General features: G+C 49.4%; 2 protein-coding genes and 1 long non-coding RNA gene across 4 annotated transcripts in view; 2 read left to right on the top strand and 1 right to left on the bottom strand.

The window, feature by feature from the left end:
• The window catches only part of LOC138119902 (carboxyl-terminal PDZ ligand of neuronal nitric oxide synthase protein-like), a 29,543-nt gene extending 18,418 nt beyond the window's left edge, over positions 1-11,125 (bottom strand). For both annotated transcript variants that reach the window (XM_069032194.1, XM_069032195.1), the window contains exons 1-2: positions 10,954-11,125; positions 7,166-7,237 (exon numbers count right to left, since the gene is read on the bottom strand). In XM_069032194.1, the coding sequence (XP_068888295.1) occupies positions 7,166-7,237; positions 10,954-11,058 (177 nt within the window). In that variant the 5' untranslated portion in view covers positions 11,059-11,125. The remainder of the gene's footprint in view (positions 1-7,165; positions 7,238-10,953) is intronic.
• On the top strand, positions 1,053-10,947 carry LOC138119903 (uncharacterized). The gene is made up of 3 exons (XR_011155655.1): positions 1,053-1,332; positions 9,662-9,713; positions 10,611-10,947. It is a non-coding gene; the product is annotated as an uncharacterized lncRNA (long non-coding RNA).
• A 7,722-nt stretch (positions 11,126-18,847) lies between the features above and the next one.
• TTLL11 (tubulin tyrosine ligase like 11) overlaps positions 18,848-20,977 on the top strand; it is a 35,847-nt gene continuing 33,717 nt past the window's right edge. Inside the window, 1 exon segment of the mRNA XM_069032193.1 lies at positions 18,848-19,207. Coding sequence (XP_068888294.1) covers positions 18,848-19,207 — 360 coding nt within the window.

The following is a 20,977-nucleotide window of genomic DNA, read 5'->3' as shown; positions in this document are numbered from 1 at the left end:
ATTTTACAATTAAAAGGTACCTGCTTCATCGCCAAGATTCAGCATCAGACAAAAAGCTCTGTCTTGTTCTATTTAGCACTAACATTTTAATTTAGCTTTTATCCATTAAAATGCTGCTTTTATTAGCCTTCAACTAAACTCCAATCTACCATGGCTCGTATGCAAAACAGAATTAATGTGCCTGACTGGTTCCACCCCCTCGCTGGAGAAGCCATGGAGTTCCGAGCACTCTGAGGAAGGCACTGAAGGTCGCTGTTGCCTGGAGATGACACATTTCACTGACTGATCCCTCCACCCATCTGTTATCGATCCTGCACTGCACACTCTGAACGGGGTGGAAGAACTGAAGCATCTCTAGTCACCGGCCACTCCTCAAAAACTGGGTCAAAGCATGTGGCTACTGAAAAAGCCCCAAGCTGCCTTCTGGCACAGTGGCCTGTATTCACAGCTTGACCAGTCCCCACTTGTTTCAGCTCAGAGGTTAAGTGACAGAAGGTAACTAATTATTCTGTGGCAAGAAGTGTAGAGGTGATTTAGGGTTGGAGATGAGCAGGGTGGAAACCTGCAGGAGTTTCTAAGTCAGTGGGGCAGCTCTGTGGCACGGTGAGACCCCACCACAAGCACTGAGCAGAAGGTTGGATTCTTGTGTAATCTCAGAGGTGTTTTTTCCTCTCCTCCCACTCAAGACATACAAGCAGAGCATAGTCAGTTCTCCACCACAGTCACACAATGCTGCCTGGAAACACTGTGCATGATGGCACTGCAGAAACAGCTCATTAGGAGCTTCTTCCCTTTGTTTTAAGACAATACGAACAGCAAAAAACGGGTAAAACAAGCTTGGGTTTGTCTGAGGCATGGCAGACTTAATCCTTCTAGAAAGCCAGCTTCCAGATTTTGAATTATATGTTTTGTAAAGTTAGGACAGCAGCATGTGCATGGAGCACACCAGCACCTGTTAAGGTGACCGTGGACCAGAGAACACGTGGAGAGAGGCCTAAGGAGCTGCACCTGCATGACCCACCCTTCCCAACCCAGCCTTTCCCTGCCTCAGGCCTTCGTGGTAAGGGGTCTCAGGGAGATCTAGTCCCACCTGGTGTATTGGCTAATTGGTGCTGCAGGGCAGACTGGCAAGGGGGAGAGGCTACAGAACTCAGTGGCAGGGCAGAAAGCTCTGCTTGGGGGCAGGATGGGAGTAGGGTGAGGAGCAGTGCCTGGGAGGTTGCAGCTCCTGCAGTCTCAAGCTGAAGCCACTTGTTTTGCCGGGAGAAATGGATTCTTGCCAGACCTTCTGCCAGAGGGCTCACCTCCTTCAGCATCCGGTGCCGCACACAGGTAAGGCCTGTAATGTGTCTGTCATCCCTTAAGGTGAGGTGGCATCCCTGTCAGGTCCTTTACCTTCCTAAAGACCAGGAAACAGACTGTGGGAACCAAACCTGGGGCATCTGCAGTGTGGAACAGTAAAATGCTTTTAGTAGAGCAGTGCATTGAATGTGGTGGTTTCAGTGCTGCCTGCCCTGAGTGGGAGCAGGTAAGAGCTTTCTGGCAAGGCTCAGGTAGGACCCTCAGAGCACAAGGTGGAACTCCTGCCTCCTGGGAAGCCCAGCCTGATCCCTATCCCTGTGCAGGAGACTCTGCTATAGCTGCAACAAACAGAGGAAAACAAACTAATGAGGCATTAGGGCTAAACTTAGCTGCAATTAACATTTAATTGCTATCCTGAAAACACTTGCTGTGTTTTGCCAGGGCCTGGAAAGGTAAACCCAATTAACTTAATCTTGTGTGGTAGAAACCTTAAACTGGTTCAGATGCCTGATCTCATGGATGGGACCCTGAGAGTAACTGGTGTTTCTGGGACCTGGAGCTGAGCAGTCCTGAGGGCTGATCACGTACTGCCTGTGTGAAGCTGCAGGAGCCTTTCTTAGACCTCTGCTCTGGCGAAGAGTCAGAACTGACACGAGACATTCTGCAGAAGGTGCCAGAGCAAGTTTGTACATGCTTATGTGTATTGGTTTGGCTCTCTCCTGGAGGCCATAGGCTGTGTCTAACACTTAGCAGGGTAAACAACCCTTGCATGGTTCTCCAGAGACGCAGGGAAGGTATCCTAGAAAAAGATGCTCTCTTGGAGCATACTCTGGGGTGAATATATGTCTTCTGAGTGTGGGGGAGAAGAAGGAAGAGATGCTTGTGTTTCACACTCTAACCTTGTCAGAACTGTCATCTGTTTCTCTGGCACCTTCCTGTAAATGAAAGGAAGGTGCACGGTGCTCTGAGAACTAAAGAAAGGTCCACCCCGGCAGTCTGAGGCTGCTGAAATATTTCAAGATACTAGACTGTTGTCTGTCACAGCCCAGGGCTATCATTAGCTGAGCACTTGGATGCTCTTCCAAAGAGGCTGGAAGGGAAAACCCTTCAGGAACTGCAGCAGAACAAACTCCCATCCAACAACAACAGCTCCTGATGGGCAGCTACAGAGGCCTGTACCCCAGGGCAAATGCTCAGCAGTTTGCACTTCCATGTTTGAGCCTGTGCCTCAGTTACAGCTGACCAAATAACTTCATTATAGAGGGAGAGGCTGCACAGACTAACCAAGAAACTCATGAGCTGGGAGTTCAGCTTCTGTTTTTTTTTTAGTTCTGATCACAACTCCAGCTCAGATTAACATGAAGCTGACAGAAAAACATAGCTCTGAGCACAATAACCCAGGAAGGGTTTATAGGCAGAATATGTCAGAGGAATCCATGCAGCAGTTTTCTTGGTGAACTTCTGTAGTGAGAAAGCTGCCTGCCTGGGAAAACCAAGGGATCTGTGTTCTAGAACAATCTCATGGACAAGCCTATGAGACATCTCTACCTCTGAAACCTGTCACAGTAATAAATTAAACTGAGAGGGCTGAAGGCAGTCACTGCCCTCTGCCAACTGTCCACCTGGGTCCTCTCTCCTGTAGGAAGAGTAGATAAATCACATCCATATTTGCTCCTGAACCGTTGGAAATAACAGCCTGGCAGGGCTTTAAGTGCAAGGTGCTGTGTGAGCCAGCCCAGCTATGGGACTGGGAGCTGCTGGAGTGCAGAGGCAGGTTCTCTGCAGCTGTCCCTGCTGCCTCTGCTTCACAAGTTTGTGCAGTAGGACTGTAACTTACTCATCCTAATTTAAATTGCTGTCATGTCACACTTCAACACTACGAGTTGATACTTGGCAGTCAGTCTGACGTACAGTGTGGCTGGATTGCACTTCCTCACTCAAATACCGTGTGGAGAAATTGCAATGTGCTGAGGCTCTGCTCAAAGATGGATGCAGCAAGAATGATCAGGGTAAGAGGGAGGCTGAAGTGAGAACCCAGTTCTCATTCCAAGGGGAGCACAGGCACTTCTCATGTATCCTGTGCTGAGATTTATAAATGTTTCTGTTTCTCTGGCACACTGGCCTCTGGGGAAAAAGGCTTCTCAATTAAATTAAGCCCAAGAAATGTGGAGGTAACAGAAGACACACCAGTCTGGATGCCTGCCTCCTGTTTACTCATCCTGGTGTTTGGATGGGCACAGCACCATTTGGCTGCTCCCTTACAGAATGATTAAATAATCCAACATTTGGCTCCTTTCTGAGTGTCAATACCTGCTTAGGTCCAAGCTAAACCTTCCAAACAGAACTGAAATTAGTAGGCTTCAGAGATTTTTAAATGCAAATTCCAGGGAAACTGATTCTGTGCCTTAAAGGTAGATAAATGGAGTGTCTTGGGGAATTGCTGGCAGCAGGCTGTCTGTGGGGATGACAGGCTTTGTCACTTACTCCTACTGTGTCCTTGTAGAACTCACCACTCAAAATAGCAGCATGTCACTAGGCCTGCTCAGCTGGCTGTAAAGTGCTGGACTGAGGGTAGAGGTGCTCTAGGAAGGGAACAGCCAGCTTTCTCCTCTGGTCAGTGCTGGCTCTGGGGAATGCATGCAGGACATGTGGTGATGTTAACCCTGCACTTAAAACCATCCATTACCTGGTCTCCCAGACTAAGATTTTCCAAGCAACCTCAGCAGCTTCAAGGAAGTGTTTTGTCTTTTACAAAACCCATCTTCACATTAGATAACACTTGAATTGTGCAGGAGGAAAGATCTTGTACATAAACTCCCTGGAGTGCTGAAAAGGCTCCAATACTTGCAGAGGAATCCACTCCAGCAGAAAGGCAGCTCCGCCAGAACGCTGATGGAGCACGGGAGCTGCCAGACACCCAGACCTGGATGGCCTCGGGCAGCTGGAGGCAGCAGATGCTGCTCCCTGGGAGGTGGGGGAACACCTGCCTGGGGTGCTTGGAGCTGTGTGATGAATTGGACTCTCCTAAGCAGGCCCTGTCAGGGTACAGTGTACTTATCCAAGCTGCAAACTCATTTCATCATGTCCCCTGCCAGGGCAAGAGGTAGAAGGATTAGCTTGAACTCTGATCATATAATAACAACATGGCAGCTGTAGGCAGCTAATAATCCACTGGAGGGATTAGCAAACTTAAAGTTGTCTAGCTCTGCATAATGGAAAGCTAAGAACAGCAGCTTCCCTGTTCTACCTATTGCATTTGCATTCTCTCCAGTGGAAGCATAGAACATGATGAGACAAGGCTTTCCAGTCTGTTATGAAATGGGATCTAATGTGTGACTAATGGAGTATTGCTAGCAATTCTACAAGCATCCATTCAGCCCAGGATATGGATTTAAGCTTCACTAAGAGAGTGCACCTCAAATACCTACTGCCAAAGAGCAGGTCATGATTTCAGCAGGCTAATGCTAAAACTTGTTATTTGAGGCTCTCTGGGAGTAATGTCCTGAAGTCTGCAGGCAGACTGCTCTGCTTATGCATGGAGAATCCCACTGAGCTGATCCTGGGTTCCCTGGTATAATTCATGTGTAACTGGTAAAAGAGCCCAGTACAAAACACAGAAGGTGCCAAGGAGCAGACTTGTCACCTGCTGTTGCTGCTTCCCTATGACCCTCTCAGGACACCTGGAGTGCTCGGCAGCTGGAGGCTTCTCCTCCAAGGCAGTTTTGGCGCTTGTATCAATTTACTGATGAGTAACTAGAGCAACCAGCTCTGACCCAGCCTGGAAAAGAGAGCTGTGACTCCTCATCCTCCTCCCTGCCTGCTCATGGAGCGGCAGAAGCGGTGAGTAAGAGCCCTCCTGGGCCATGGGCCGGCTCCATCAGCGCCTGGATGGCTCACAGCTCCTCCCGTGTTGCAGGGCACAGGGACCAGCACAGGGAATGCTGTGCTGGGGCTTGTACTGCGTGACTTTTCCCTTCTGCTCCAGTGGAGAATTCCAGTGGAACACTGGAGTGCACAAAGGATGAAAGCTTCACCACGACATGCCCCTGCCAACACTTGGCAGGGCTGTGGGACCTTACTCACTCTTGCAGTGCAAACAGGCACTACCACTCACAATAACATAGGAGCAAAATACTCATTTCCCCCAATAGCTTCTTCCACTGTTTCCTCCCAGTTGTAACTGGTGCTGCTGAGAGTCCATGGGAAAAAACTCTAGTACAGACAAGGCCTCTGCATGCAAATGAACGCTACATAAATAACCCCCATCTTCCCTCAGTTCCTAGGTTGGGTACTCTGTGCACTAGAATTCTCTTCAAAGACCTCCCAGTTCATTCTTTATGCTCTAATTAAGGATCAGTGCCAATTAACTATCTTCAATAGAGGAGCATCTTCCGCTCAGCAGCCAGGAAGTGTCTGAATAAGATCCTGCTGTACAATGTGCACATGAAAAGGGAAGCCCTCCCTTTTTGGAACGGGCTTCCAAGATTAAAAACCCAGTATAGATTACTGGATGCCTACTTTAAAAATCTTGTGTGACAAGATTAAGTGACGGCACCCAGGATGCAGAATGGGTTTTTTACATGTTTCTTGTGGCACTCAAGCATTCTACTGCACTGCCAAGGCTCTGAGCTAGGTACCACTGTGGCAATAGCAGGTGTGAAAACAGAATGTGACACCTTAAGTGATATAAAATACTGTTTGCTTTTTCTTACAAGGGTGTCATAGATCAGCAGAAGTGCAGTGTCAAATCTGATGATAAATATTGATTCAGGGGAAAAATTGCCAATAATTATGCCAGCACCTAAACTGCCCTGGTAGTCCTCACCTATTGCTTTTCCTTCCTACAGATATTCACCTGTTCCATAAATAACCAGGCAATTTAGACTGCTGCTGCACTGTGTTCTGAGCAAGAGCTGTGCTAATAGTCTGAGCAGGCAAAGGGAGGGGAATGTCATTTCTAAGCTTGGCTGGAGATGAATACATCAGCTCCCCAGCCAGTTACAGGCTAAGTTTAAAAAGCACTATTCTAAAGGAAAATTAGATGGTTAAACACTGTGGGGGAAGGGGGGAAAATAGGATAATCCCTTCAAAGCTTTAAATGGAAGATCCTCAAACTTGCTTCAGCTGATGTGAGACATATGAACAGCCTCAGAATTAAGACCCCTGCAAAACTTCAGCCAGACACAACAGCTGCACTGCCTTTTGGGGGAGATGCACTTGAACTGGTTATACACGAAGCAGATGTAAGTCACCCAACCCTGCTAATCACAGCTAAATCTGGGGACCATTCACAGGCTGCTCTGCAGAATAAAGGGGCAAAGCAGGAAAAGCGCAGGCTTGGTGATGAGAAACACGAACTGTAAAACTGTATTGGAGGATGGGGAAAGCAGCAAATTATTCTAGGAGCAGCAGAATCCACAAAGTCTAGTCAGATGGGATTTACATCAATCACATCTGTCAGGGCATTGATATTTCAATATATAACACAATATATTTGGAACTGTCAATGAACTCAAGTGCTTTTGTGGAGCACATTGTGTACAGCTTATTTTTCACACACACAAAATTCCCAACAGGCTAAATAAATCTCTTAGTTTCAAGGAGAAGCCCCATGGCTGCTCAGCACAGAAGAGGGGGTTACATTTGAGTTTTGATAACTGGTCCCTTTGCCAAGAGCACAGGATGAGCCTATGCTAAGACGCCTTGGGAATTTCTGGAGAAGCTTGTTGCAAACCTGATTGTGCTGAGATTTGAGCTCCAGATAGGAAGGGCTGGAGGGAATGCAGAACAGTAGACTGCAATCAAGTCACTCCAGGAAGTGTAACCTTTAACTCTGTGTGGGGCTCAGCCCTTCTGAACTTACCCGGATCCTTCTCATGGCTGCCACAATCTCCACGCGGCTGTTGGGCCTGGGGACATCCAAGCTCCCGATGTACTGAAAGACACAACAGTGAGAGGTCTGTGCAGTAATGCACAAGTTCATGGTGTGGCCTTCTTCAAAACAGGCGGCATTTCTCATTTATTTAGTCCCTCCTTGGTTAGACTCCTTTGACCCAGGACAGGATAGGAATATCTGTTGTAGATAACGTTATCAAGTCAGTGATTTCTGAGGTCGGGTGTGAGGCTCTGACCTCATTCAGGTTCTGGATGTACCTTTAACAGTGCTTTGCAGGGCAATGCCTGCTGCTAATTGAGTCATGATCCCATGTGTCTGGAAATGGGACGGTCTATCCTTTGTTCTTCCTTACTACACCTGCTCAGAACTAAAAGCACATAAGAGCTGGAAAGCTGCCAGGATGTGCAACAAACACCTTTCCTGGAAAAGCCTTGTGATTCTAGCTTAAGTTTTCAGTCTGGACCATCCTCCCTCTGGATACTGCTGCACCTGCTTGGTTGGACCAGCTCAGCTGTCTGCAGAATCCTGGTAAACCCACCCAAATCTGTGTCCTACAACCCTGTTTTTAACTGTGCCTAGGGGAGCTGCAGTTCTAACCATGCTGCTTGGGGCCGAGTGTCTGCACCAGTCCTAGCAGGGTCTCTTACTGGGGTCTGAGATGTGGCAGATGGCAGCTTCCCATCACCTCCACCTCTACCACAGCTACAGCCTCCTTGAGCTGGTTGCCTCTTCTCCTGAACAGAATGGCAGTACACTGCCCATGCTCCACAGGTTATCGTGGAAGACCTGCAGGCAGCTTCCTGCTGCTGGCATTTCTCCCTCCTGTGCTGCCTGTACTCTCCCCTTGTGTGCCAAGGCAGAACCCGCTCGTGCACCTGTTGGCAGGAGGCAGCAGCTGCTGCACGGTGGCACCGGTGACGGCACACGTGGCCCGGCTGCACAGGAGTGCTCTGTGCTGCCGAGCGGAGGAGGCACAAAGCTGCCAGCTCAGCCTTGGGAATGAGGAAAACATGTGGCGTCCTGGACAGTCACACTGCGTGGGGAGCAAAGGCTGCTGATGGTGTAAAGTGGTGTGGCTCAGCTTTGAGGGAAGACCTGCACGCCCAGGACATGTTGGTGAGGACAGGGAGAATGACAGCTGAGTGAGAGGGTGAGGGCCCGATGACAGCGTGTGCTGGGAGCGGCCCTGGCAGCTGAGGGCAGGTCCTGGATTTGGTGCTGGTGGGGGTCCAGCGGGGTCCATCAGCTCCCTCAGGGTAACACAGCCTATCTCTGCTGTTAGTGGTGGGGGACAGAGTTTAATGACCCTTCCAGGAGCATTTGGTTCATGAACTGTATCTGGTTTAGGCGTGTGGTTACAAGTTGTTGGTTTTTTTGGAAGTTGTTTCCTTGTGCAGGAGAAAAGGAGCAGCTAATCAGGAGGCCCCTGCAAGCATTCAGGGTGATATTATACATATGAACAGAGACAAAATAATTCCCCAGAATAGCCCCATAGGTACTGCTGTTACTGACACAGTTCTGGATTTATTTCTCCACTGTATTACTTGCAGATGGCAATGGGTTTTATCTTGTAAAATGTCTACTTAAAAGGGCTTTCAGAGATGAGCTCTCCTGGCTCAGTATTTACTGCTCTTTCTCCTGCCTTGAAATAAACACCACAAGCAATCTGAAAGGTCATCTGGCTTTGCTGCTGCTTCTGTAAATGCCTTTGAAAAATGGCATTTTTAGGAGCAGTTAAGTTCAGCTATAGCCTTTGGTAAACCACAGGAGAACCAAGCTCAGAGCATGAGAGCTTGAGGGCAGCAGGGAGGGGAGCAGCAGAGCCAGGGCTTCCCTCTGGGCTGGTGGGGAGGACAGAGCTGTATTGCTGTGATCTGTGGCCTCTTTGGTGTGCAGATCTCCTTCCCCGCTCCGCTGTGGCTGTCAGGACAGTCACGGGTAATCCAGATGAGCTCCCTGCAGCTGGCTGGCCTTTTGTCTGCCAACAGCAGAGCTGCATTGGGGAAAAGGCCATGCTCCTAATGATAAATTAATTGGGGCAAGAGGACAGCTGGGACTGCTGAGCTGGAGGAGATTCTTTCAAATGCCCTGCTCTGGTCTGGCTGCAGAGTTTGGGTACCTGTGCTCCCACACAGAGCCATGAAACTCATGAAACAGCACACGAAGCTCTGCCCAAACAAGCAGCTCCCAGTACTGACCTCCTGAAGATTATAGGGGAAGAAAAGCAGTTTGGAATGTGGAGATTAGAGAGTGAGTGTGGTCAGTAAGATTGCCTGGTGCGAGACACCTGCAGCCAGCTGCAGCCTTGTCATTGTCAGCATCGCAGCTGACTGATGTGCCCACAATGAGCAGCATAATTGGAAGAGACAGACTGTAAAGCAGAACTGAGCAAGCATGTTACTAAGGTAATGCAAACCCCATCCCAGACCCACACATCCTAACAGTGTGTTATCCACTTGCTAGCTTTGGATGCCTGGAGCTGCCAATCTGAAAAGCCAGTTTCACTCAGTTAAAGGTACAGTTGCTTCCCTTCTTTTAAAAATCAAATTAAGGATTTTTCTTCTCCTCAGCACAGTCTGCAGCACAGCAAATGTTAATTTAAATAGAGGAATCACAGATTAAATGTTTTCTTCCCTAAGGAAGATAGATTTTTAAAATACATGATTAGCTGTCTATTCAGATTCATCCTCTATCCTGCTTAAATCTTACAGCTCTTTCAGCAGGAAAACCAAGAGGCACAAAATCCATATTTCAAAGCTTTATTGGAATGTATATGCCCCTTCTTTCCAGCTCAGGAGACAGCAGGCGTGAATTCCATTTCTAATCTGTGTTAGGCCACCTGCAAAGAAGGGAAGGGAGCCTGTGAGTTGCTCCAGCAAAATGCAATTCTTCTTGTCAGCTGAATTATAAACCCATTCCCCATGCTGTCTACAGAATGCCAATTCCAATGGAGTCACTTTCTAAGAGTGCTGCTGTGCTGCCAGGCTGTTCTTCACGATCAATATGGAATTTCTGACAATATCAATATTTCTTTCTGATGCCTGAAGGCTGCGGACCTTGTCTGTCCAGCTTTTCATGCAGGGAAGGGGTCAGCTGGAGTAAGGCACTATTATCGAAGCAGCACATAGCAGTCTGCTGGTTTCCAGGGGAATAGGGAGGTATCACCCCGCCGTGGCAGGACAGGGCAGCCCGGTGGGGGACAGGACAGGCACTGGATGAGGCCGGGATGAGCACCTGGGACAGCATCCATGGTGCTGTCAAGAGGGGTCATTCCAGAGCAGTTCCAAAATGAAGCGCACAAGGCAGCGTCTAACGATTACACAGCTGCAAAAATACTAGGAAAAGAGCAAGAACCTGTTTGATTGTGCTAATTAAATGTAAGGCTTTTATAATTGATTGCTGTTTTCTTTAGACTCCCTCAGCGTGGCCCAGGGGCACTTCCAGAGCTCAAGAATAACCGTGGCAGGGCTGGGGGGGGGGCACGGCGAGCCCGGCCTCGAGCCACGGGGCCATCGGCCCGCGGCCAGTGGGTGCCGCACCGGCGGCTGCTGGACAGCACCGGACCCCAGCCCGCGGGGACCCGAGGCCGCAGAGACCTCCAGCCCCGTCTCTGCAACAGCCAAAGAGGGGGAACCCTCCCGGGGGTTCGCTGCCAAGGCCCCCCGAGCGCGGCGGCCGCGGGGCTGTGACAGGCGGGGGGGACCCGCTGCGCCCCCGGCCCAGGGGCTGCGGAGGGGAGCGCGCCCGGGGCTCACCTTGGCCTGGAAGTGGATGCCGTGCTGAAAGGCCTCCTCGTTGTGCAGCGGGACGCGGGAGTCGCAGCCATCGTCCACCAGGTTGTACCGGTTCTTCACCGGCATGGCGGCGGGCGGGCGGCCGCCTCAGCCCGCGGCCCCGCCGGGCATCGCGGCCGGCAGCGCCCGCCCCGCGGAGCCCCGGGCGCCGTGCAGGGCTGCGGGCGCCCGAGCCCGGCCGCGTTTTGAATGAGCGTCCGCGGGAGCGAGCGGGGCCCCGGCCCCGCCGCGGCGCCATTGGCCCGAAGTTCCCTCATGTGATGCGGGGGGCGGTGGGAGCCGCCCGGCCCTGCCCGGCCGCCCCGCCCCGGCCCCGCCGCGGAGCCACCGCCGGGACGCGGCCGGCAGCGGCCGGAGCCGTGCGCTGCGCTGCGCTGCACGGACGCGGAGATGATGAGGGGTCTGGAGCGTCTCGCTTATGGCGGAACGCTGCGGGAGCCGGGCCTGGTTAGTCTGGAGAAGACTGATAGGGAATCTCATCAATCCATACAGATATCTCCAAGGGGTGACAGAGGATGGGGCCAGACTCTGTTCAGGGGTGCCCAGCAACAGGATGAGGAGCAGTGGCCATAAACTAACACGCAAGAGGGAGAACTTCTTTTCACTGAGGGTGGCAGAGCACTGGAACAGCTGCCCAGGAGGGGCTTTGGAGTCTCCTCTGGAGACATTACAAACCCACCTGGATGTATCTATCCCAGTGTCACCTGCTTCAGGTGACCCTGCCTTCGCAGGGGGGTTGGACTGGCTGATCTCCAGAGGTCCCTTCCATCCCCAGCCATTCTGTGATTCTATGGCCGGCATTGGCTTGGCTGCTTCTCCTGCTCCTGGCCTTCAGCACCTGTGTTTGGGTAATCCTGGATCCAGCTTGGGAACTCTGCAGGGAGCAGAGCCCCCTGAATCAGGAAGGAGATTTGGCCTTGCAAAGGCTGCTCTGTGGGCATGGCAGTGAACACATGCAGCACTTGGTAGAGGTTTGGTCACAGGGGGTTTGTCTCTCCACGTGTCTGGGATGTCCTGGCCTGGTGGTGCTGTCTGAACACTGAGGAGCCATTTCATACCCTCTGAGGGCACAGAATGCCAAATCTAGGCTGTACATGTCTGTTTTCCATGTTAGAAACTCTAAACAGGCAATATACAAAATGATCTAGAGTCACTGCAGCTCCTGAATGAGTGGTCACACACATTATGTATGTCTCATGTCAATGTGACTTACAGCTCTGTTAGTAATTAGCACATGCCCTCTCTCAGAATCCTGACGCACAGTCGATGCCCACTGTGTCACTGAATATACTCTCAGGATTTGTGGCACCCTGTGTGCTCACAGTGTTCTTCCCTTCCAGCTTCGTCTCGGTGGCAAGGCACTGCCAGGCCCAGGTGAGCTCTCACGGTTGCCACTCTGGGACACCTGACACATCCGAGCGTGGCATTCCTCAGTGGGGACCAGCGCAGGTAAGGGATGAGGCCTGTGCACAGCTGTGATGGCAAGGCCCGAGGTTTGTCTTCTGACTGTTAGTACAGCCACACTCCATTTACAGGAACGATCAGAAATGTGAACTGTGTAGATTCCAAAGGGTGGAGGGTTACTTGCGTGCCAGTGGATTTCATCTGGGTTCTCCCAAATTAATTTTTGAGTCATAAAATAACTCCCAGCCAGATGTTTGAATGCTTTTGGACACCGTGTTTTATTTGGCTTTTGCATTAGCAAGAATGAAAAGTTTGACCACAGGCAGACAGTGCACAGTTCCCTGTATCCGTCTTAGGAGCATAATCACCCTTAGCTTCTTGGCATTTCTGAGTACTTGTAAGTCAGTGGGAGATGGGCAAGAGCCAAAAATCCAGAAATTTATAATTAAGAGAGGGAGAAAAAGCCCGAGGAATTAATACTGGTTCACAGACTATGACCCTACATGTTCAAGTATTTTGAGGTATTAGCAGATCTTTCTGGGGAGGGTTCTGTGGTCAGCCTTCTGTCTTTGTGAAGTTTTTCTGTTTCCAGACAGACTTCTTTTCTTCCAATCCATAACAGTGCATTACCTTCTCATTTAAATATGCACAAGTTTATGCTAATCCCACTTTTATACAGCATAACTCAATATGGGTTTTGTCAGTTGGTTTCTGTCCAAGAGGCTCCTCTAGATACACATCTCGCCTGCAGATGCATCGGTTTAGTTCTTTGTTGGTGATTTTTTGTGTGGTCTGTGCTGATGTTTAGTGCATACTTAGAACATTTCATGGCACTTTTCTTATCTTGTACATATCTCAATCAAAAAAAACAACTGTTGACCTGAATGAATAACCTAGATTTTGTGTGCAAATGTCCTTGGACTGATTGAGCAACATTCAGGTCTTTGGTTCTCCTAAGCCCAAGGAGGAGGAGATGCCACCCAGTCAGGCTAGGCTCATGCTTCCTTTGATGCTAACGCCAGCAAAGCTCAACTCATATGGGGAAAAACCTAACACAGCCACTGCTGGTGAGTCTCTGCATTGATTCTGCAATGCTGCATTTCAGCTGAGGCGTGCAGGAACCTGCCATCGTGCTGAGCTGCTCAAAGCTTCTCCTCATTACCCTCCCATTGCCACAAGAGCACTCCTATATAGGTGGGAGCATAAGGAGTTCTCTTGGGATAGTTAATTTTTTAAATCTGATAGAAAAAAACAGGATGAAATAAGAAGAATGGTCTTTTTAATTCCATTCTGGTGCTCTCCAGTATCCCGCAGATTATAAAATCCTTTGGGTAGGAGGAAAGAAATATCTCATGGGAATCCTGAGAAAAAGAAGGCAACTGTTATTTAATAAAGCTTGCAGTGCCAGTTTCTGTTAGATCACAATTGAATGGAGGTGTTTAATACTCCCTGTTCATGAACTTCTGTGAACTTTTAATGGGGTTTAAATCTCCGGAGGTTAATGGTTTGGATCTGTGTCCGAGAATTGAGTTTGAAGGCTGCTAAACTTAAAAAGCTGTTAATTTTCTAGTTTGTTTGTTGGGCAAAGAAAATTCTTTGACTCCACTGGAAGTAAGAAAACTGTATGCCTTTTCTTCTGGACAATGAAACTGGGCAAATATGTGGAATGAAGTATTTATACAGGACATCGTCACGGATTTAGGATAAACAAACCCTGGGTAGCATTGAACAGTTGGCCAAACCTCATGGTGGGTGTTTGCATCACATGGAGGTACTGAGTGAGTTATTCCTTTGATGTGCAAAGCACTCACAGAAAGTCTCATTTCTCTGAACACAGTAGGAGTGAAGCCCTAAGACAGCTTCTTGGCTCGGAGCTGCACGTGTTTTTGCAGGGAACAGGTTTGTATCAGCTTTCTCTCTTGGGCACAGGCTCCCAAGATTTCTTTCCTTCTCTTTCTCTCGCATGGGTGCACATTTCTGCCTGCCCCAACATTTACTCTGCATGGAAATCCCTCTTCTTACCTACCTTCATTTTTTGGAGAGACCTCGAATGTGGGGTAAATGGAGTGGTGGGTGTTACATGCAGGGTGCTCTTTAATCAGTTCCTTGGTTGGTTTGTAGGGAAGGGAGCTTTTGCTCCTGTCTCATCCTGTCTGGTTTTCCCAAACCCACCTTCACAACTCAGATGAAGGAGTTTTAGAGGCACTGCACTTTTTCTGCTTTCCAGGGGAGATCTGGTCTTGATGCCATGCAATTTTCCTCCCTTCTGCTAACCCTTTTAAGCACTTCTGCACAGCAGAGTTGCAGAGATTTTAAATGATAAATAAGATGTGACGTAGGAAAAGCAACCAGACAGACGTCCAGTAATGACAGACAAAACCTCTGTGGCAGGAGAGCACTTCCATATTGCACATAAGAGCTGAGGGGTCTGTGCACGCCTACTATCCTAGGAGATCTGGGTTTGTCATGCCACTTAATCAACATTATTAATATTTACTTGTGCTGGTGCAATTTTAGAGCAAGGTCTCCAGTGTACTAACACACCAGGAGATGTCCTAGAAATGCTGCTGTGGGATGAAATGTGGGGGCAAGAATAGATTAACCAGCTACTGTTGACTGAATTGTGTGGTTACTGCCTGATGCACTGGGGATTTCAAGAACAGCGAGAAAACTCACGAACAAAATCTTTGAGTCTCCTGAGCTGCCCCATGATGTAACCTCAGAGGTGACATGTGGAACTCATGGCTTCAGCTCCCTCAGTGAGTGTCATACGTGTCCTCTGCAAGCACAGGGGCTGCTTGGTGAGATGATTATACCAGATTTGTGTTGCTCAAGAAGAAACAGAAGCTTAATGTCTCGGTGGTTCAGCTCCGCAGCACGGCCAGGCAATCTGCCCGTCAGGACTGCAAACCTCTTTCATGCATGGCCAGCTCCAAAGGGCTGTGCAGCAGGACTTGGCAATGAAAAATGTCATCTACAATTATGCATATTTTCATCATCTTCTATCATGCAAATCCCCCCACCCCAAATATGCAGCAAATGTTTTGTTTGCATATGTAGGTCAACCACAAATCTTCTGTGGTCAAACATAAACATGGGCAGCACGGGGTGATGTATATGGATTTAAATCCAGGCTGAAGCATAACTTCACCACAGACATTTTCCAAGTGGAGTCTGTTTACTAGATTTGTTTTCTTCTGACTTTTCATTTTATAGAGCACTGCTTTCTCATGGATTTGTGGAAGAACAACTGATGGGAGATACCATCCTTGCAAAAGGAACTATTAACTTAAGGCACAAATGGATAGTTCTTCATGAGTAACTTTTTTTTTTAATAATGGCTTGAGGAATGTGTTCTTTTTCAAAAGGGTACACTAAAGTATTTCTGCAAATTTGCCACTGGCAGGAGGCCAGTTTTGTATGATATTTTAAAAAGATGGTATGTTCTTTTTGCAAATTACATGCTACTTTGTTTTTCTTGTCTTGGCTATCTTTAAAAAAGAAAAGTATATAAAAGAATACAGTTATTGTCCTTATGATGCTACATAAAAGCTAAAAATGTGGATCCCAACTGGGAAACAAAAAAGCTTAGCCAAAGAAGGCAAATTTGTTAGTAAAGAAAAATGTTACTTGTTAACGTCATAAGGTTGATGTGTTCACATGCCCAACTCATGAATTCCATGTACCACAGGTTGGCAGTACAGTTCACCCTCAGTGTGAGCTGCTGGGATCAGCACAGTGTTGTGATGGAAAATTCACACTGTTCAGTTTGCTGCATCTGTAAAATTGCTTTGTTCCTGGATTCCTCCTTGAATGTGGCAGTTACCTGTGCACACACAGACAGCAGGTAAGTGACGATTTCGGGTAAATGAGAGTGAAGTTGTTAGTCTGAGAGATGAGTAAAATACTGTACAATCAAACAGTATCCTCCCCACTCCCTTAAAATTAGACCAGTACCTCTGTTGCATTTGATATCCTGAATTTAATTAATGAGAGCATAGGGACATTACAGTTCTCCTGGATGGAATGCACATTCTTGTTCACTTATTATCACAAGATAGTAACAATCTGTTCTTATCAACAACTACCCCTGAGCAAGTGTCTCAGGAAACAACCTTGTGTTGAAGAGCACCCCATAACTCTACATTTCCCCTCTCCTCACAGGGGACAGATGATCTCAAGTTTCCCATTTCTCTCCTGCTGCTAGATCCAGCTTGCTGTATCCAGCAGGATATGCTCTCCTTCTGCATTACCCTGTGCCCAACCTATACTTTACTCCCCACCTTGCTGTACCTGAATGCCATGTACAGTCTGACCCCACACTGCACACTGCAGCCCATCTCTATTTATCCCAACAGGAAATGAAGGTTTTATCCACACAACACAGGCAAGCCAGGTGTGGGATATATTACAGCTTCTCTGGTAGAGGAACAGCTAGTCTGTTATTAGCCTGTAAGAAATGTGGATATATGATAATTAGATATAAATATATTTCCCCTTTGCAATCATTTTGATTGGTATTTCCCATGCTCCAAAGCTTCTTAATACTTTGGCCCATCTTAACTCTTTTCCCGGCTTTCTTTCAGCAGTGCTGACATTGGTGAGGATAAATCTCTCTGTTAAAAATACTCATCTGGGAGCCTGGCAGTAAAATAAAAGACAGTCAGAGTCAGGCCACCGCTTTATATCACACTCTGACATCTTTGAATTTCTTTTCTTACAACTGAATTTTTATGCCAATGTTGAACATAAGCAAAATATTAATTTTTCTTCCCGATTTGTACCTGCCTACAGAAGAGGTTTGGAACAAGATCATCTTTAAGGTCCCTCCCAACCCAAACCTTTCTGTGATTCTGTGATCTGATGGTGGTGGTGAAGCCAAGGATGTGCTTTCAGTGGTGGACATGCAAAAGACACCACCCAGACAACTCATCCTGCCAACATTACCAGCCCCTCTGAGCTCCTGCTGGAACATGGAAACGCTCCCAAGTTTTTAATTAAGAACTGTCAGAGCTATAAAAAAATAATGCACATCTTTAAATAGCAACATGAGAGCAACGGAGAGCAAGCTACCTGACCTCAACCTTCCTGGTCACTTAACGTTGCAAGACACAACTCTAATTAATTAATTCGCTTCTTCGTTGCCTACAAGGGTAAATGATGGAAGATTGGTGAGGCACTGAAAAAATAAGGGTCGTGACACAACCTTTTTAATTTATCTCGCAGCTAACCGGCAGTGCCAACTTTTTCTGCATTTATTTAAATTTTGCTGTAGTTTAAATAATTTCTGCTGATATCCTGTTCCAGTCCTGTTCCAGATCACGACTCTGGTGATCGCTCCTTCACACAGAACCCTGATTATTCCTGTTTTTTTCCCAAAGTCTCGCCTCTCAGCCCGAATTCCTTGCATCCAGGCTGCATTTCCCAGGGCGCAGCGCCACCGCCTGCCCACAGCCCTGCGCTCCCCGCATTCCATAAAGCTGGTTTTGCTCCCACAGCCGCTTTACTGACATGTTCTCAATTTCACTGCCTCATAACTATGTCGTGAGGGATTCATGTATCATAGAATCGGAGTTCTGGAATGGCTTGGCAGGGAAGGGACATTAAAGATGATGTAGTTCCAACCCCCTGCCATGGGCAAGGAATCTTCCAGCTTGCTCAGGTTGATCACGGAGCTGCTGTTAAGGTTATTCCATTACTGACACTGTAAAAGCCGCTTTCCTATTTTCTTGCTGTGCCTAAGAGTGTTTAAAATCCTCAGATGGGGCTCTCCCAGCATCGATTCAGATGAACCTGGACGGACCATGGGAACACCCTTTGTGAGAGGCAGCGGTTTGAAACGGCGGCGAGAGCCCCGCCTTACATGAAAACCTTTCCGTCACACGGTAAGGAGCGGATGCAGTGTCTGAGCCGCCTGGGCGGAGGGTTGGGTGGCGGAGGGTTGGGTGGCGGAGGGCACGGCGGGCACCGCGCCCGCCCCTCAGCCCGGCCTGAGGCGGGGCCGCCATGGCGGGGCGGGGCCTCGCCCGCTTCCAACATGGCGGCCCCGCCCCGCGCAGTTCGAAATGGCCTCCCGAGCGGGGCGGGGCCTCTGCCCGCTCCCAAAATGGCGGGGGCGGCGTCATGGCGGCGGGGCGGGGCCAGCGGGTCACCGGCCGCGCCGCTGCCATGGCAACGGGCGGGGAGCGGGGGCGGGATGCAACCGGCGGGGATGGAACCGGCCGGCATGGAAGTGGCCGGCATGGGGAGAGCGGAGACAGAACCGACGGGGATGGGGATGGCGGCAATGGAACCGGCCGGGCTGGAACCGGCCGGGCTGGGGACGGCGGAGATAGAACCGGCGGGGACGGGAACAGCGGGGATGGGGATAGCGGGGATAGAACCGGCGGGGACGGGAACAGCGGGGATGGGGATAGCGGGGATAGAACCGGAGGGGATGGGGACGGCGGGAATGGAGCCGGCCGGGATGGTGCCGCCGGAGATGGAGCCGGCCCGCGAGGCGGAGGAGCCCCCGGGGTCCCCGGCCCTGCCCGCCGAGCCCGCGCAGGATGGCCCGCCAGCCGCGGTGCCCCCGGGGCAAGGGGCGCTGCCCGCCGCGCCCGGCCGGGAGCGGGAACAGGAGCGGGGCCGGCGCGGGGCCGACGCGCAGGGCTCGACCGGGCGGGCGGCGCGGGGCAGGGCCCGGCGGGCCTCGAGCCGCCGCAGCGGGGGCGACAGCGCCAGGCGGCCCGGGGTCACGGTGGACAGCTCCAAGGCCAAGACCTCTCTGGAGGCCCTGAAAATCAGCCTGCGGCAGCTCCGCTGGAAGGAGGTAAGCGCCCGGCAGCGGGACCGGCTCTCGGGGAACTCGCGGGGCTCCGCGGGGCCGCTTCCCCATCCCTGCCCCTGCTCCGGCCTAGCGCCGGTCCTGCCGAGGCTCCTCTCCCGTGCCGTGGGTCTGCCCCGCAAAGCCTTTCGCCATTCTACTCCTCCTCCCGTGCCTCTCTGAGGGCCGCTGCTGCCGGGGGTCTCCCGGCTGTGCCGCCCCGACCCTGGGGCTATTTCTAACCAGATGTCGGGTCCGGAGCTGATTTGATTCATGATTACGAGTGCCACGGCTAGTTATGCAAGCCAGAACAGGGGTAATCGGGTATTGCACTTCCGAGCTTAAACTGATCACGGAAAGGGCAAGAAAGAAACCTGCTCCCATGGGGAAACGTTTGACGTGTTGTGTAGATTTGCATTTCTTCCCTCCCACCCTTCCCTCAGGGCTTGGGTACGTGGCTCTGGCCCGGCAGAGCCGCTGCCTGATGCTGTGGCAAAGCGGCTGCCCTTGTTTGCAAGGCGTGTCAGAGAGCACGGTGTATGAACGCAGTGGTATGAACCCAGCTGATAATGCACCCGTTACAGGCTTTAGACTGCTAATTTACTTTATGTAGAGCAGCTATAGCTATTTTTTTTCTCCTGCTGCTCGAGTCATGTGTTTTTCTCATTGCTTTGTGCGGATTTCAGTGAGTGCCAGTATGTGCTGAAATGGAATCAGGACAATAGGGGAGCTGGCACAGAACTGATGCTTTGCAACTCCTTATTTAAATCCTGGAGAGATTTCTCAGCTACATCTTACTATAGATGGTAAATTGTTCTCCAATTTTAAAGATTTTCTTTCCCTAACAGCTTTATAAATAGCTTTATAGAAGTTTACATGGCTTCTAGGAGCTTTGTGAGGCACTTGTGTAAGAAAAAGGGTAATTGTAATCTGTCTGGAAGAGCGAAGGTGGAGGGAAAATGAGAATTAAACCTGAGGATGAACTGTTTCTCACGTGCAGAACTAAGATGGAGCTGTGTGATCTCTGACCAGCAGCTACTCCACTTTACAAAGCTGCCTTTGGGATTGCCACTTACAAAATAATGATATTTTTGTGCACCTGATGCTTTTAAAACAAAATCTGTACAGACTTGGGGTAGACAGTGTGTTCTGTGCAGTTTCTAACCTCAGAGTTAAATGCTACAAATTTATTTTCTGGAGGACTGAATGGCAATAAGTGTTACCTGTGTTTGTTCATAATGTCCTGAATACCTAATCCCACAAAGACATGTGTGCACTGTGTCAGGAGGAGTACTGCTTTCTCCTTCTCTGACTTCATAAAATTTTATTTCAAGATTTTTGTTACTTAAATCCAGTGGCAGAATTTCAAAACCTCTTTGCACCAGCGCCCCAGTTCTCAACTCCTGCTTGTACAGCAAAATAGTAACAACATACCAGACTTGAAATTCAAACCTGCTACATTTACCTCTCTTAGCCGTCAGTGCACCTGTGGGCTGTTTGTCAGCAGCCTTGCTCCATGTTTTATGCAATGACATGCAGAGCAGGGGCACTTCACACTTAATTTCTTTGGTTCTATGGTTAAATTTTATGTTCAGAGGGCCGGGAGCCATTCCAGAGAGGGTTTCTGGATCACTGATATCAGTTGGCCTCGCAGATTGTGCTGGGAGTGAGCCACACTTAGTGGTTAATTTTGTCTTTATAGTTTCCTGAGACTTGACTGTTTTGCATTTGTCTTGCACTTGATAGTCTTTCCTGCTAATTGACTTGTTTCACAAG

Source organism: Aphelocoma coerulescens, chromosome 17 (assembly GCF_041296385.1).
Source record: "Aphelocoma coerulescens isolate FSJ_1873_10779 chromosome 17, UR_Acoe_1.0, whole genome shotgun sequence".
Lineage (NCBI taxonomy): Eukaryota > Metazoa > Chordata > Aves > Passeriformes > Corvidae > Aphelocoma > Aphelocoma coerulescens.
Note: the sequence above shows the minus strand (reverse complement) of the source record. Positions and strands in the feature narration are given on the sequence as shown.